This window comes from Lissotriton vulgaris, chromosome 7, assembly GCF_964263255.1.
Source record: "Lissotriton vulgaris chromosome 7, aLisVul1.2, whole genome shotgun sequence".
Classification (NCBI taxonomy): domain Eukaryota; kingdom Metazoa; phylum Chordata; class Amphibia; order Caudata; family Salamandridae; genus Lissotriton; species Lissotriton vulgaris.
In genome coordinates, this window is record NC_141695.1 from 68562815 (window position 1) to 68575060 (window position 12246).

At 44.6% G+C, this 12246-nt stretch overlaps 1 protein-coding gene across 1 annotated transcript in view; it reads right to left on the bottom strand.

Annotated features, from left to right (window-relative positions):
* Nucleotides 1–4026: 4026 nt before the first annotated feature.
* LOC147700757 (olfactory receptor 5J3-like) overlaps nt 4027–12246 on the bottom strand; it is a 155191-nt gene continuing 146971 nt past the window's right edge. Inside the window, exon 2 of the mRNA XM_086929219.1 lies at nt 4027–4932. Within this exon, the coding sequence (XP_086785345.1) occupies nt 4027–4932 (906 nt within the window). The remainder of the gene's footprint in view (nt 4933–12246) is intronic.

A 12246-nucleotide genomic window follows, 5' to 3' on the forward strand; every position in this document is an offset into this window, starting at 1 on the left:
GTGATGGGCACTATAAATGTGTATGTTGGTTTGGCTGGCTCTTTTAGGATGGCCAATCCGACATTCGCACTTATGCTTCTCCAACACAGCTGGTTGCTCAGCGAATGAAGAAAAAACACAGGCTCCCTGTGCCTGAGTGAGACCAGCCCACTTAGGTCAATCCTGGCACTTCTCTCATGCTAGTTATAGCACAAGAGCAGCTTCTGAATTGGATGGAGAGCCTGTGCTTTGTGGCCCATGGACTGTAGGGACAAGAGGAGCACCAAGGCTACTGGCAGCAGGAGTGGCATGTAAGTATTTGTATTCCTTAACACTTCCCCCATGCCTATACATTTGTGGCAGCCAGCACTGATAAGTCTGAGAAGAAATACATGCAAAAATCTATAGAGGTCAATTAGACTGAGCTGGATCACTTGCTTACCCTTTTGTTTAAAGGAGGCCATCACCCCCACAACCCAGGTGGAGGAAGGCCTGTCATGTTGAGGGATCCATTACAGCCTCAGTGGTATCTCTAGGCTGATAGAAAATGTGCAGTAGAAGAACATTTTGAAAATATGAACCGTAAGCAGTGTACCATGATTTTAAGCCTGCCAGCATGTTTGTTCTTTTTTGGTGAAAAGTTGGATATGCTGCAGAGAAAGTGAAAATAATAGTCCAGGTTGTAAAGAGTTCTCTCCCTGTGCATGGGAACCTTGTTCATTTTTCCTATTTTGCATGGTATTCCAGGGCATGGAAACTATGCATCAAGAGAACTGCCACAGTTAAGGTAGATGGGCTTCTGCCTTCCATTGCTTGCTGCAGAGCTATCATTGGCTGCCCTGGCAGTCAACCAGCAGTGCTGCTGCTCTTAGTGAGGTAGAACTGCAGGTTTGCTAGGGAGGGATTATACCCGAACCCCCAGGTACCATTGAGGTCCTTCCTTCTCGGCCTTAAAACGTTATTCAAATAATACAGGAAATTGGAAACCAGTCCACCTGAGCACAATGCCCAGCTCTAGGATAATTTCCTTGAGGGGAGTGTTTCCTCAAACTCTAAACATGTTTTCCACAGCAGTGGTCCAAATGACAGCACAGTGTATTACATGGAAAAATGTAATACTGAAGTAGAAAAATAAGAACAGCGGTAGACTTACATATGAATGATCACGGATTTGAGTTGTAATTACGTTCATGCAAAGCCACAATGAATGATGGGAATGGAGCAGCATACTTTTGTCTTCATCCTTTAAAGTTTGACTATGCCACATATGTATTTACCTTTGGCTTCATGTACTCGTATGATACAATCTTACTACCGAAATGTGGTGCTCAAAAGGTGTAAAGGTGAAATTATAGTGTGTTTTCGATATATATCTGTGCAGAATAGCATCTGTTACCACACATGCCAAAACCATGTATGGTTTAACAACGCATTCAGTACCACGACCGTGTCATTACCACAAGTACCATTACAAAGCAAGTCATTACAACTACTTGTTTTAGGGAAGCACTGGACTTCGGAATAGTTTAAATAATTATTTGAACTCCAGTAGGTGTATCAGTAGGGAAGGTGTTGGACTTAAAATCCAACACCAGTCTCAAAGGAAAGCCGTTTTAATGGCTTGCATTGTAATGGAACTCATGGTAATTTTGCAGTCTTGGTACTGACTGCGTTGTAAAGGCATTACGATGTAATGCCTGCATTGTAATTGATGTTACCCATGTGTGTGCATATTAATGTGCTGCCTTTTCAGGGACACCAGAAATGCTGATATTAATCTTCTATAAGTTTAGATTGTAAAGGGATGAGCTAGAATGCAGTAAATTCAGTGCATTTGCCAGGGATTAGAGGGGATGTATAGTATGTGTTTTCAATGCTTCTTTCTAAAATGTGATCAGTTAATGTTTTAGTTAAAGGTACATGTATTAGTTTAAGTGCCCCACATACTAGAGCACAGTATCATTTATTGAATTTTATTTAGATTGAAGAATTAACATGCATGTAAGAACTGTTAAGTTAGCCTGATTGTGGACCCCATGTTTTCTTCGCATCCTTTGAAGGTGCAGATTAAAAACCTTCCGTAATTATTAAAAGGCACATTGTATTTAAGAGTTGGAGAAGTGCAGAAGAACTGGCAATGTCAAATAATTTTAATGAGGAACAAAGGGAGTGTACTAGTTGGTGCAATTAGATAAAGGAGGAACCCAAGGATGCTTTGAAAGTGAAGAATGAAATATGTGAGTAGGATGCAGTGCGCAAAATCATTCCTGAGAAAAAGAAGATTGTTATAAAAAGTGCGAGGTCATGTTTTTTGAATGCTCTTTGAGCCTTTTAATTACTGAAGCTACCTTTGGGCAAGGCAGATTTAATCGAGGCTTGGAGCGGTACAGACATCTCTTGACATTTCTGATTGTGTGGCTTAATGCTATATATGACTCTGTACTTATAGAACTTGTACAGAGATTATCAGGCTGACATCGTTCTTGCTTTAATAGGATTATCCCTATACTTAGTTTACTGTAGGCTTTAGTTGATGCTGTAATCTTTTCATTGTATCGGGAAAAGGATCAAAGCTATTTGTCCAGTCGCCAGATCTTCTTTCTAATTTTTTGTGTAGCAGTGACTGAGATCTTGATATGTTCCTTGCTGTTGAGAACCAATATCGTTAGATGGTTCGGTCTTCCTTTGATTATTTTGTATTTAATGGATTCTTTCTGAGAATGAATTATATCCGTTTGGATTTCAACATGTTTTAAATTGTTGGCTGAATTGGAAGAATTGACCCTTAGCATTCTCAAGGTAATGAAATCCAGTAATAGAAACTATCTATACTACTATTATAAAGAGAGAACAGAAACCTTTTGGCAAGGTAAACTCGGAAACCACAGCGCCAATCCACACACCCAATACATTGTTGTAATCCTCAGGGTGTGTAGATGGACATAGGCTGCATAAAATAAAAAATAAACGTAAATTAAAAAATGTAAGTTTAGAAACAAAGTAGTCCCCTAAAACAAGCGCCGGTCGTGCCGTAGCGCTGACCGCGACCTACATCTGCGTGATGACGACAGGCGGGGAGGAGCGGTGACAAGCGGCGACGTGCGGCGAGGAGTGGCGCGGTGGCTCAGGTAAGACTAGGTGGGAGGCGGTCCGGGCAATGTCGGGGCGGGCGGGGGCCCGGGAGTGGGGGCTAAGTCCGGAGTGCGGCTGAGGTAAGGCAGAGGCGGGAGGCGGGCGGGAGGCATGCAGGCGGGCAGCGGTATAGGCAATGTCGGGGCAGGGGTGCGGGCAGGCGGGAGGGTGGGGGGCCGGGCCGGGACTAAACAAAAGCACAAAATGCAGCCCCCAGCCCACTTCTACCCCTGGGCAACGCCGGGGCGGGCTACTAGGCAGAGGCGGGAGGTGGGCGGTGGGCGGGAGGCAGGCGGGCGGGCAGCGGTATAGGCAATGTCAGGGCAGGCGGGCGGGCGAGCGGGAGGGCGGAGGGCCCGGCCGGGACTAAACAAAAGCACAAAATGCAGCCCCCAGCCCCCTTCTGCCCCCGGGCAACGCCGGGGCGGGCTGCTAGTCTACAATAAGGTATGACACAAAAATCATTCGTTTTCATGAGGGCAGTCACATCAATCACTGTTGTTTATGGTGAGCACTGTAACATGTATACGTGGCTTCAAATCTCTTATCCAAAATTGTAAGTTCTGCATTTGTGACATTGAACTAAAATGATTATAGTTTGTAAAAAACATTATAAGCACCGAGAAATAAAAACAATAATCTATGTTTGTAGAAAATGGAATTTGTAACAGGCAGAATTTATGGATCATTTTAAAAAAATCTCCAATTTAATCATTTTTACATTAGTGATTTAGGTAGATGTTTAACCTAACATGGTAAAATGTAAATAGCCTATGATGATTATTGTAATTTAGTGTTGTACTTAATATAACAAACTATTGTTTTATACAGAAACATATACCACAAAATCAGACACCTGTACACACAATTCAGGTTTGCCATCTTAAAATAGGTAGTGTGCTATTCCTCCAAATTCTATCGTATATCCTTTGTCCTTCTCAAAACATTTTTAAACTCTGTGTTTTTCAGACTGTATATAATAGGGTTACATAGGGGAGCAAGAGCAATATATGACAAAGATGAAATCTTGACTTCTCTCATTGAATATGTTGATGTGGGGCGCACATAGGTAGCAAAGAGAGAACCGAAGAATAGAACAACGACAGTAATATGTGACACACATGTCGAGAATGCCTTCTGCCTCCCGCCTTTTGATTTTATTCTCAGGATGGATGAGGCAATCTTAACATAGGAAATGATGATTAAAAGGAAGGACATGAACGTCACTGCAGAACCCACAATATATGTAAGGGTCTCAATTGTGTGTGTGTTGCTGCAGGAAATCTTCAGAAGAGCTGTCACATCACAGAAAAAATGGTTAAGTGTTTGTGACTCACAGAAATTAATCTCAGACAGTAATACAGTGTGTGGAACTGGGATCATGAAACTTGCTACCCAGGTTCCCAGAGCCAGTTGAAAGCATGAATTCCTATTCATGACAGTCATATATCGTAAAGGATTGCAGATGGCAATATACCGGTCCAGAGACATTACCAAGAGAAGGAGATATTCAACTGCCACCATCACCAAGAATAAATACACCTGCAGTAAGCATGCACTAAAAGAGACATGTGTGTCCTTCAAGAAGACGTGGACCAGCATTTGTGGGAAAACAACTGTGGTATAACAAATGTCATTGAAGGACAAGTTTGTGAGGAAAAAATACATGGGTGTGTGTAGTTGTGAGTTGCAGTAAATAGTTGCAATGATCAGTAGGTTTCCCATCAGAGTAAAGATGTAAATCACCAAAAATGCTATAAAAAGGGGAATACTTAATTGTGGAAGATCTGAGAATCCTACAATAAGGAAATCCTTCAAGAACTGTGGTTGTCAGCTTTCATTTTCCCAACATTACAGTGCAAACGTTGACTTTGATCAGTGCCTGAAAGAAAAACAGAAAGTTTGTATTTGAATTTTGGTAAATGTTTGGGGACATACACTGTACAAATGTATTCTATCTATCTATCTATCCATCTATCTATCTATCTATCTATCTATCTATCTATCTATCCATCTATCTATCTATCTATCTATCTATCTATCTATCTATCTATCTATCTATCTATCTATCTATCTATCTATCTATCTATCTATCTATCTATCTATCTATCTATCTATCTTTCTATTTAGATAGATAGATAGATATGGCAATATATTATGTACAATCTGTTTATTATATATATAAATTCATATATGTATATGCATACATATATACATGTGTGTATATATATATATATATATATATATATATATATATATATATATATATATATATATATATATATATATATATATATATATATTATATATTATATATATATATTACCTATATAGTTAGGATTTTTTCTCTATGGAACTTTTGAAAATTCTATGTCTAATAACTTTGGCGTTTGTGGACGGAATCGGCTGAAATTTTGTTTCTGAGCAGACCCTGAAAATTTGGGGGGGTTTTGTCAAGGGGGGGCCGAGAAAAAAGGGGGGTCCCCAAAACACGTTTTTTCGAATCTTTTAGCTCGAATGGCTGAATGGATTTACACGAAACTTGGCAAAATTATAGGGACTGTTAGCCCGATGTGCCTCTGCTGTGTCTCAATATATGTGCTCCAGTGGATTTTAAGAAATTAACGTTTAAAAAAACAGATATATCTGTGACAGCGTCCCAGATAGCGCTCCAGATCGCGTACTTTTCGCGTAACGGAGCTTTGCATAGTGAAGCTGATTGGCTCTCCAGTGTCTGTCAACATTCTAAACAGTCCGGTGTGGCCGCCATCTTGTCTCTCGGTAGGATCGAGAGACAAGAGGAGGAGAAAAACGAATGGGGAATTTAATGAAAGGGGGCAAGGTAGACCCCTCTTGACCCCCTAGGAATGATGTTGGGGTTATTAAAGGGTCCCGTGGGGCAAATAAAAAAAAATAGATTTTTCGCGGTAGAAGCGCTTCTCGGTTCGCGAACAGGGTCGCAAACTGGTAGCGAAACGTGAATTCGCCATTTTGTGTTTCGATTTAATTAAATTACTAGATGGAGGAAAAGCAATGTGAGTATTGGGTATAAGGGGGTATGGGAGACGTATCCTGACCCCCTATGCTTTCTGAGGGTGGTTGAGGAGGCTCATATATGTTGATACTTGTCTTCCAGCGGTTGCGCGTGAGCGTTTTTTTTTTTTTTTTGCCGCTTGACTTCTGTTAACGTTCGATTCGAAGGAAATTAGGAAGTGTTGATCGCCATTTTGACACTGCGAGTAAATATATTGTTAAAAATAATTGTTATAAATTAATCCGTATTGATAAACATTGTGTGCACCATCTTGCTTTTTTTCCAATGCCACACTTTTGTCGTGCACGGCAGCCATTTTAGATGCCTTGACCAGACCCACTCTCTGCACGCCGCCGATCCTCAGCATGGTTCCCCACCCTCGCAAGCATCTCCCCCACGCACTGGTCACCCCCGCTCTCTCTCTCATGCATGGGCCAGAAACCTCCTCCCATCTGCGCTGTTCTTCTCTGAGAATCACACCCTGTGCCCGCCCGACAACTCCCTTTCACCTTATTCACTACCGCACCCTCTGACACTCCTCTTCCTCTGTGTCCGATTGTCCAGGCCGGTCCCAGGCTATCACCTAGCCCTGCAGATGTAGTTTATGGCCCCAGTTGTAGAGAATCACCCCTCTTCAAAGGAGTTACAGTAGATCAAGTCCCCCACCCGATGAGATCCGTCACACCACACGCGTTCCTACTATCTGATAACCATCCTGTATTGTGCTTGGGGAGGGGATTCTCACTGTGAGGGTGTGTGGGTCCGAGCCTGAAGCGGAAGATTCCAGGGATGCCTCTTTGTACATCAAAGTTTTTACAATTATGTGTCACATTAAAAATATATAGCACTCCAACAAAGTAGTAGGATTATAACACTTTAATAACTTATAAATATATGCAACGCAACAAAAACAGTAAATACATTTAAACATTTTTTTGAAAAAAGAAGCAACAATGGTCAGTAGCTGTGTTTTGTGCGAATAGTCCCAAGGCAGCACAACGTGCTCAGTTCTGGACGGCACCCAGGTGATGTTACCTGGGTGCCGCACTGGTTTTTGGTATCCTACAATGCAGCTCCGAAAAACGGCGTGGGGCGTCCCGAGGGGTGCGGGGGGAGGCCTCGTCAGTAGCGGTCTGTTGTGCGAATAGTCCCAAGGCAGCAGAACGCGCTGAGATGTGGATGGCACCCATGTGATGTCCAGTAAGTTGCCGCACTGGTTTTGGTATCCTACAATGCTGCTCCGAAAAACGGCGTGGGGGGGGGGTGGAGGCGGCGTGAACGGGCCTCCCAGGTGGAGGCTCGTCTGCTGTAGTGGGGCGCCCCTTTACCGTTTCAGTTGCCATTCCGCCCGCTTTTGCTACACTGTGCCTCATCCGCCATTCAGCTGTTTATCGCCCGCTCTTGCGGCTACAGCGTCTCGCTCACCATGTAGTTGAGTTGCGCCCACTCTTGCGGTGCAGCGATAGGCGGCTGCCACAGGACTCTTAAAATGGCGGACGGCTCTTCGGATTTGGGCCTGGTCCACTAAAATGGCCCTGGGACACCTTGGAACTCGGATGCTTGTCTGCTAGGTCTTGGACCCCATTCTCGAAAGCGTCCCCTGAGCCTTGAAGATTCTACAAAAGTCTTGGGGGCCCCCTACTCCTGCAGGCTTCCGGTGCGGAGCGGCTGCCATGATTGCTCGCGGAATGACCACTACGGAGCCACAAGATGGTGGTGCTCTCATGCTGACGCCAGCTTCAGTCTGAAACATCCAGAAACAAGGTGGGGCTTTCATCGTTTGGGAAAAAAAATGTTTTAATCCAATGAAAAGTGTTATTTTTAGGTCATATGATCAAGCCTTCCATCATTAGGAAACCAAAAGTAAAATGAACCAATGAAAAGTTTTATAAACAAGTCACATGACCTGTTATGCGGCATAGGGCTATAAAAAAGCGTAGAAAATCCGTTGGCACGTGAGGCGGCGTCAGTAGCGGACCGATTTGCGAATAGGCCGAAGGCAGCACAACGCGCCACGATCCGGATGGCACCGAGGTGGTGTCCAGCAAGTTGCCGCACTGGTGTGGCCATCCTACAATGCTGCGCCGAAAGTCGGCGTGGGGCGCCCCGTTGGCCTGTGAGGTCGCGTCAGTCAGTGGGGGCTGTTTGAGGATCTGACTGCATTGGAAAGCAATGTGATGCTGTGCGTCTCCCCCAAGATGGAGGCTCCTCGGCTGCAGTGGGGCGCCCCTTGGTGTTTCACTCGCTATCCAGCTGAGTTGCGTCCGCACTTGCGGCTACAGTAGGCCGAAGGAAGCACAACGCGCCGAGATCTGGATGGCACCGAGGTGGTGTGCGTCGTCCCCAAGATGGAGGCTCCTCGGCTGCAGTGGGGCGCCACTTGGTGTTTCACTCGCTATCCAGCTGAGTTGCGTCCGCACTTGCGGCTACAGTAGGCCGAAGGCAGCACAACGCGCCGAGATCTGGATGGCACCGAGGTGGTGTCTAGCAAGTTGCCGTACTGGTGTGGCCATCCTACAATGCTGCGCCGAAAGTCGGCGTGGGGTTCCCCGTTGGCCTGTGAGGTGGTGTCAGTAGCGGACCGATGTGTGAATAGGCCGGAACCAGCACAAGGCGCCAAGATCCGGATGGCACCGAGGTGGTGTCATAGTTGAGAGTTCTCAACAGCGCTTGTAACACTGTCTGAAGCTTATTTGCACCTGCTGCAGTTTCACTATTGCCCTGGTGTGGCCAAAGATCACCCATGACATAGGCGGCCGGCTCCCGGGGTCCGGCGGAACTTTTTTCCTTTTCCTTTCTGCATCTTGTCCCACAATCCGTTTGACCTGAAGACACGACCATGTCCCTAAATGTGTGCAGGGGACGCTATTGATTGAATCAAAATGGCGGCTTCACACAAAGCTGACTCAAGCGTTGCTGCTGATGCTATACAGAAAAAAACTGGTTTTCAGTTTGTACATTCTTCAGGATTTTTCCATCCAAGGCTGGTTGAGAGTTTGTAGAACAATGGCTTCAGATCTTGCCCTCCCCTCTTTTGACTGATGGTTCTTGTTGCCTATCTCTTCTGTTGTCATTTAACTGAACCTTTTTTGACTGCCAAAAGGGGTTCTGGTCCGACCGCTGGTTGGTGGAGACATTTTGACTATATCCTGGACCTGCCCGGCCTCGCCCAAAATGGCGCCGGTATAAATGGGACTCGTAGCTCCTTGTTGTGTACTGGTTGCACAACCTTGATATCACGAGATACGTATGCAGTTTTGAAGCACATGGCGGGCGGGGACGAGAATTGATTTAATATTTCGACATCCCTATTGATATTAAGTTCTGATGTGTTATTGATTACTGTACTATTGAAAGTTCGAATTAACATCACCCATGGTACTTGCCCGCAAATGTATATCTAGATAATTTTATTGTAAGTGGCCCTGTCGTATTTTAATTAATGTGAGGTCGCGTCAGTCAGTGGGGGCTGTTTGAGGATCTGACTGCATTGGAAAGCAATGTGATGCTGTGCGTCGCCCCCAAGATGGAGGCTCCTCGGATGCAGTGGGGCGCCCCTTGGTGTTTCACTCGCTATCCAGCTGAGTTGCGTCCGCACTTGCGGCTACAGTAGGCCGAAGGAAGCACAACGCGCCGAGATCTGGATGGCACCGAGGTGGTGTGCGTCGCCCCCAAGATGGAGGCTCCTCGGCTGCAGTGGGGCGCCACTTGGTGTTTCACTCGCTATCCAGCTGAGTTGCGTCCGCACTTGCGGCTACAGTAGGCCGAAGGCAGCACAACGCGCCGAGATCTGGATGGCACCGAGGTGGTGTCCAGCAAGTTGCCGCACTGGTGTGGCCATCCTACAATGTTGCGCCGAAAAGTCGGCGTGGGGTTCCCCGTTGGCCTGTGAGGTGGTGTCAGTAGCGGACCGATGTGTGAATAGGCCGAAACCAGCACAAGGCGCCAAGATCCGGATGGCACCGAGGTGGTGTCATAGTTGAGAGTTCTGAGCAGCGCTTGTAACACTGTCTGAAGCTTATTTGTACCTGCTGCAGTTTCACTATTGCCCTGGTGTGGCCAAAGATCGCCCATGACATAGGCGGCCGGCTCCCGGGGTCCGGCGGAACTTTTTTCCTTTTCCTTTCTGCATCTTGTCCCACAATCCGTTTGACCTGAAGACACGACCAGGTCCCTGAATGTGTGCAGGGGGACGCTATTGATTGAATCAAAATGGCGGCTTCACACAAAGCTGACTCAAGCGTTGCTGCTGATGCTATACAGAAAAAAACTGGTTTTCAGTTTGTACATTCTTCAGGATTTTTCCATCCAAGGCTGGTTGAGAGTTTGTAGAACAATGGCTTCAGATCTTGCCCTCCCCTCTTTTGACTGATGGTTCTTGTGCCTATCTCTTCTGTTGTCATTTAACTGAACCTTTTTTGACTGCCAAAAGGGGTTCTGGTCCGACCGCTGGTTGGTGGAGACATTTTGACTATATCCTGGACCTGCCCGGCCTCGCCCAAAATGGCGCCAGTATAAATGGGACTCGTAACTCCTTGTTGTGTACTGGTTGCACAACCTTGATATCACGAGATACATATGCAGTTTTGAAGCACATGGCGGGCGGGGACGAGAATTGATTGAATATTTCAACATCCCTATTGATATTAAGTTCTGATGTGTTATTGATTACTGTACTATTGAAAGTTCGAATTAACGTCACCCATGGTACTTGCCCGCAAATGTATATCTAGATAATTTTATTGTAAGTGGCCCTGTCGTATTTTAATTACAAAATGTATGTCCACCGATTCCGCAACTGTTAGACACCTTAGTTCCTGCAACCTAATGGCTCGCTCGTTACGTTCCTCTACAGTGTAAATGTCTCCTCATCATATACGATTCCAGTTTACTCCATGGCCGGCCCATGTGGTTATAGGCCCGTATTTGTATACTGACATTTTCACAATAAAGGTTTTTAAAACAAAACATGGTAGTAGTATTTACATTGGTAAAGTTTTTAATTTTAGTCACTGTTTTCGATTTAAAAAGTTAAAGAAAAGAAGTTAAAACATGGCTTTTCTCTGCACAGCCCTAGTCAACATCTTCAAGAGCCAGTGGTACGTCTCAGCGCCAAGACGCCCTCGGGCATTCGCGCGCTTTATAAATAGAAAAATCAAATCAAATCAAATCTCTACTACTCACTCTCTACTACTCTCTACTACTCACTCTCTACTACTCACTCTCTACTACTGTCTACTTCTCACTCTCTACTTCTCACTCTCTGCTACTCACTCTCTACTACTCACTCTCCACTACTCACTCTCTACTACTCACTCTACTACTCTCTACTACTCACTCTCTGCTACTCTCTCTACTACTCTCTATGACTCACTCTCTATTACTCACTCTCTACCTCTCTACCTCTACACTTCTACCTCTAAACCTCTACTTCTCTACCTCTCTCTACCTCTCTCCGCAAGCACACATATGCATATATATATGTATGCATATATATGCATATTTACTTATATATATGTATGTAAATATACATACTTAAATACACATATATAATCTGCATATCTATATAAAAAATATAAATACATGCATACATATACATATACATATATGCATACATATGCATTTTATGTACATGAAAGTTGGAAAAACACTAATAGAAGCAAAGCTAAAAAGCCACCTAATTACAAACAGAATTGCTTTAACTTCAACGAGGGCGAGACCTATTGCATTTTCAATGCGTGTTTACTTTGTTTCCATCAAGAAGGCATTCTACTACTCTCTCTCTACTACTCTCTACAACTCACTCTACTACTCACTCTCTACTACTCACTCTCTACTACTCACTCTCTACTACTCACTCTCTACTACTCACTCTACTACTCACTCTCTACTACTCACTCTCTACTACTCTCTACTACTCACTCTCTACTACTCACTCTCAACTAATCACTCTCTACTACTCGCTCCCTACTACTCTCTACTACTCACTCTCCACTACTCACTCTCTACTACTTACTCTTAACTACTCTCTCTACTCTCTCTTCTTCACACTCTCTACTACTCACTTTCTACTACTCTCTACAACTCACTCTACTACACAC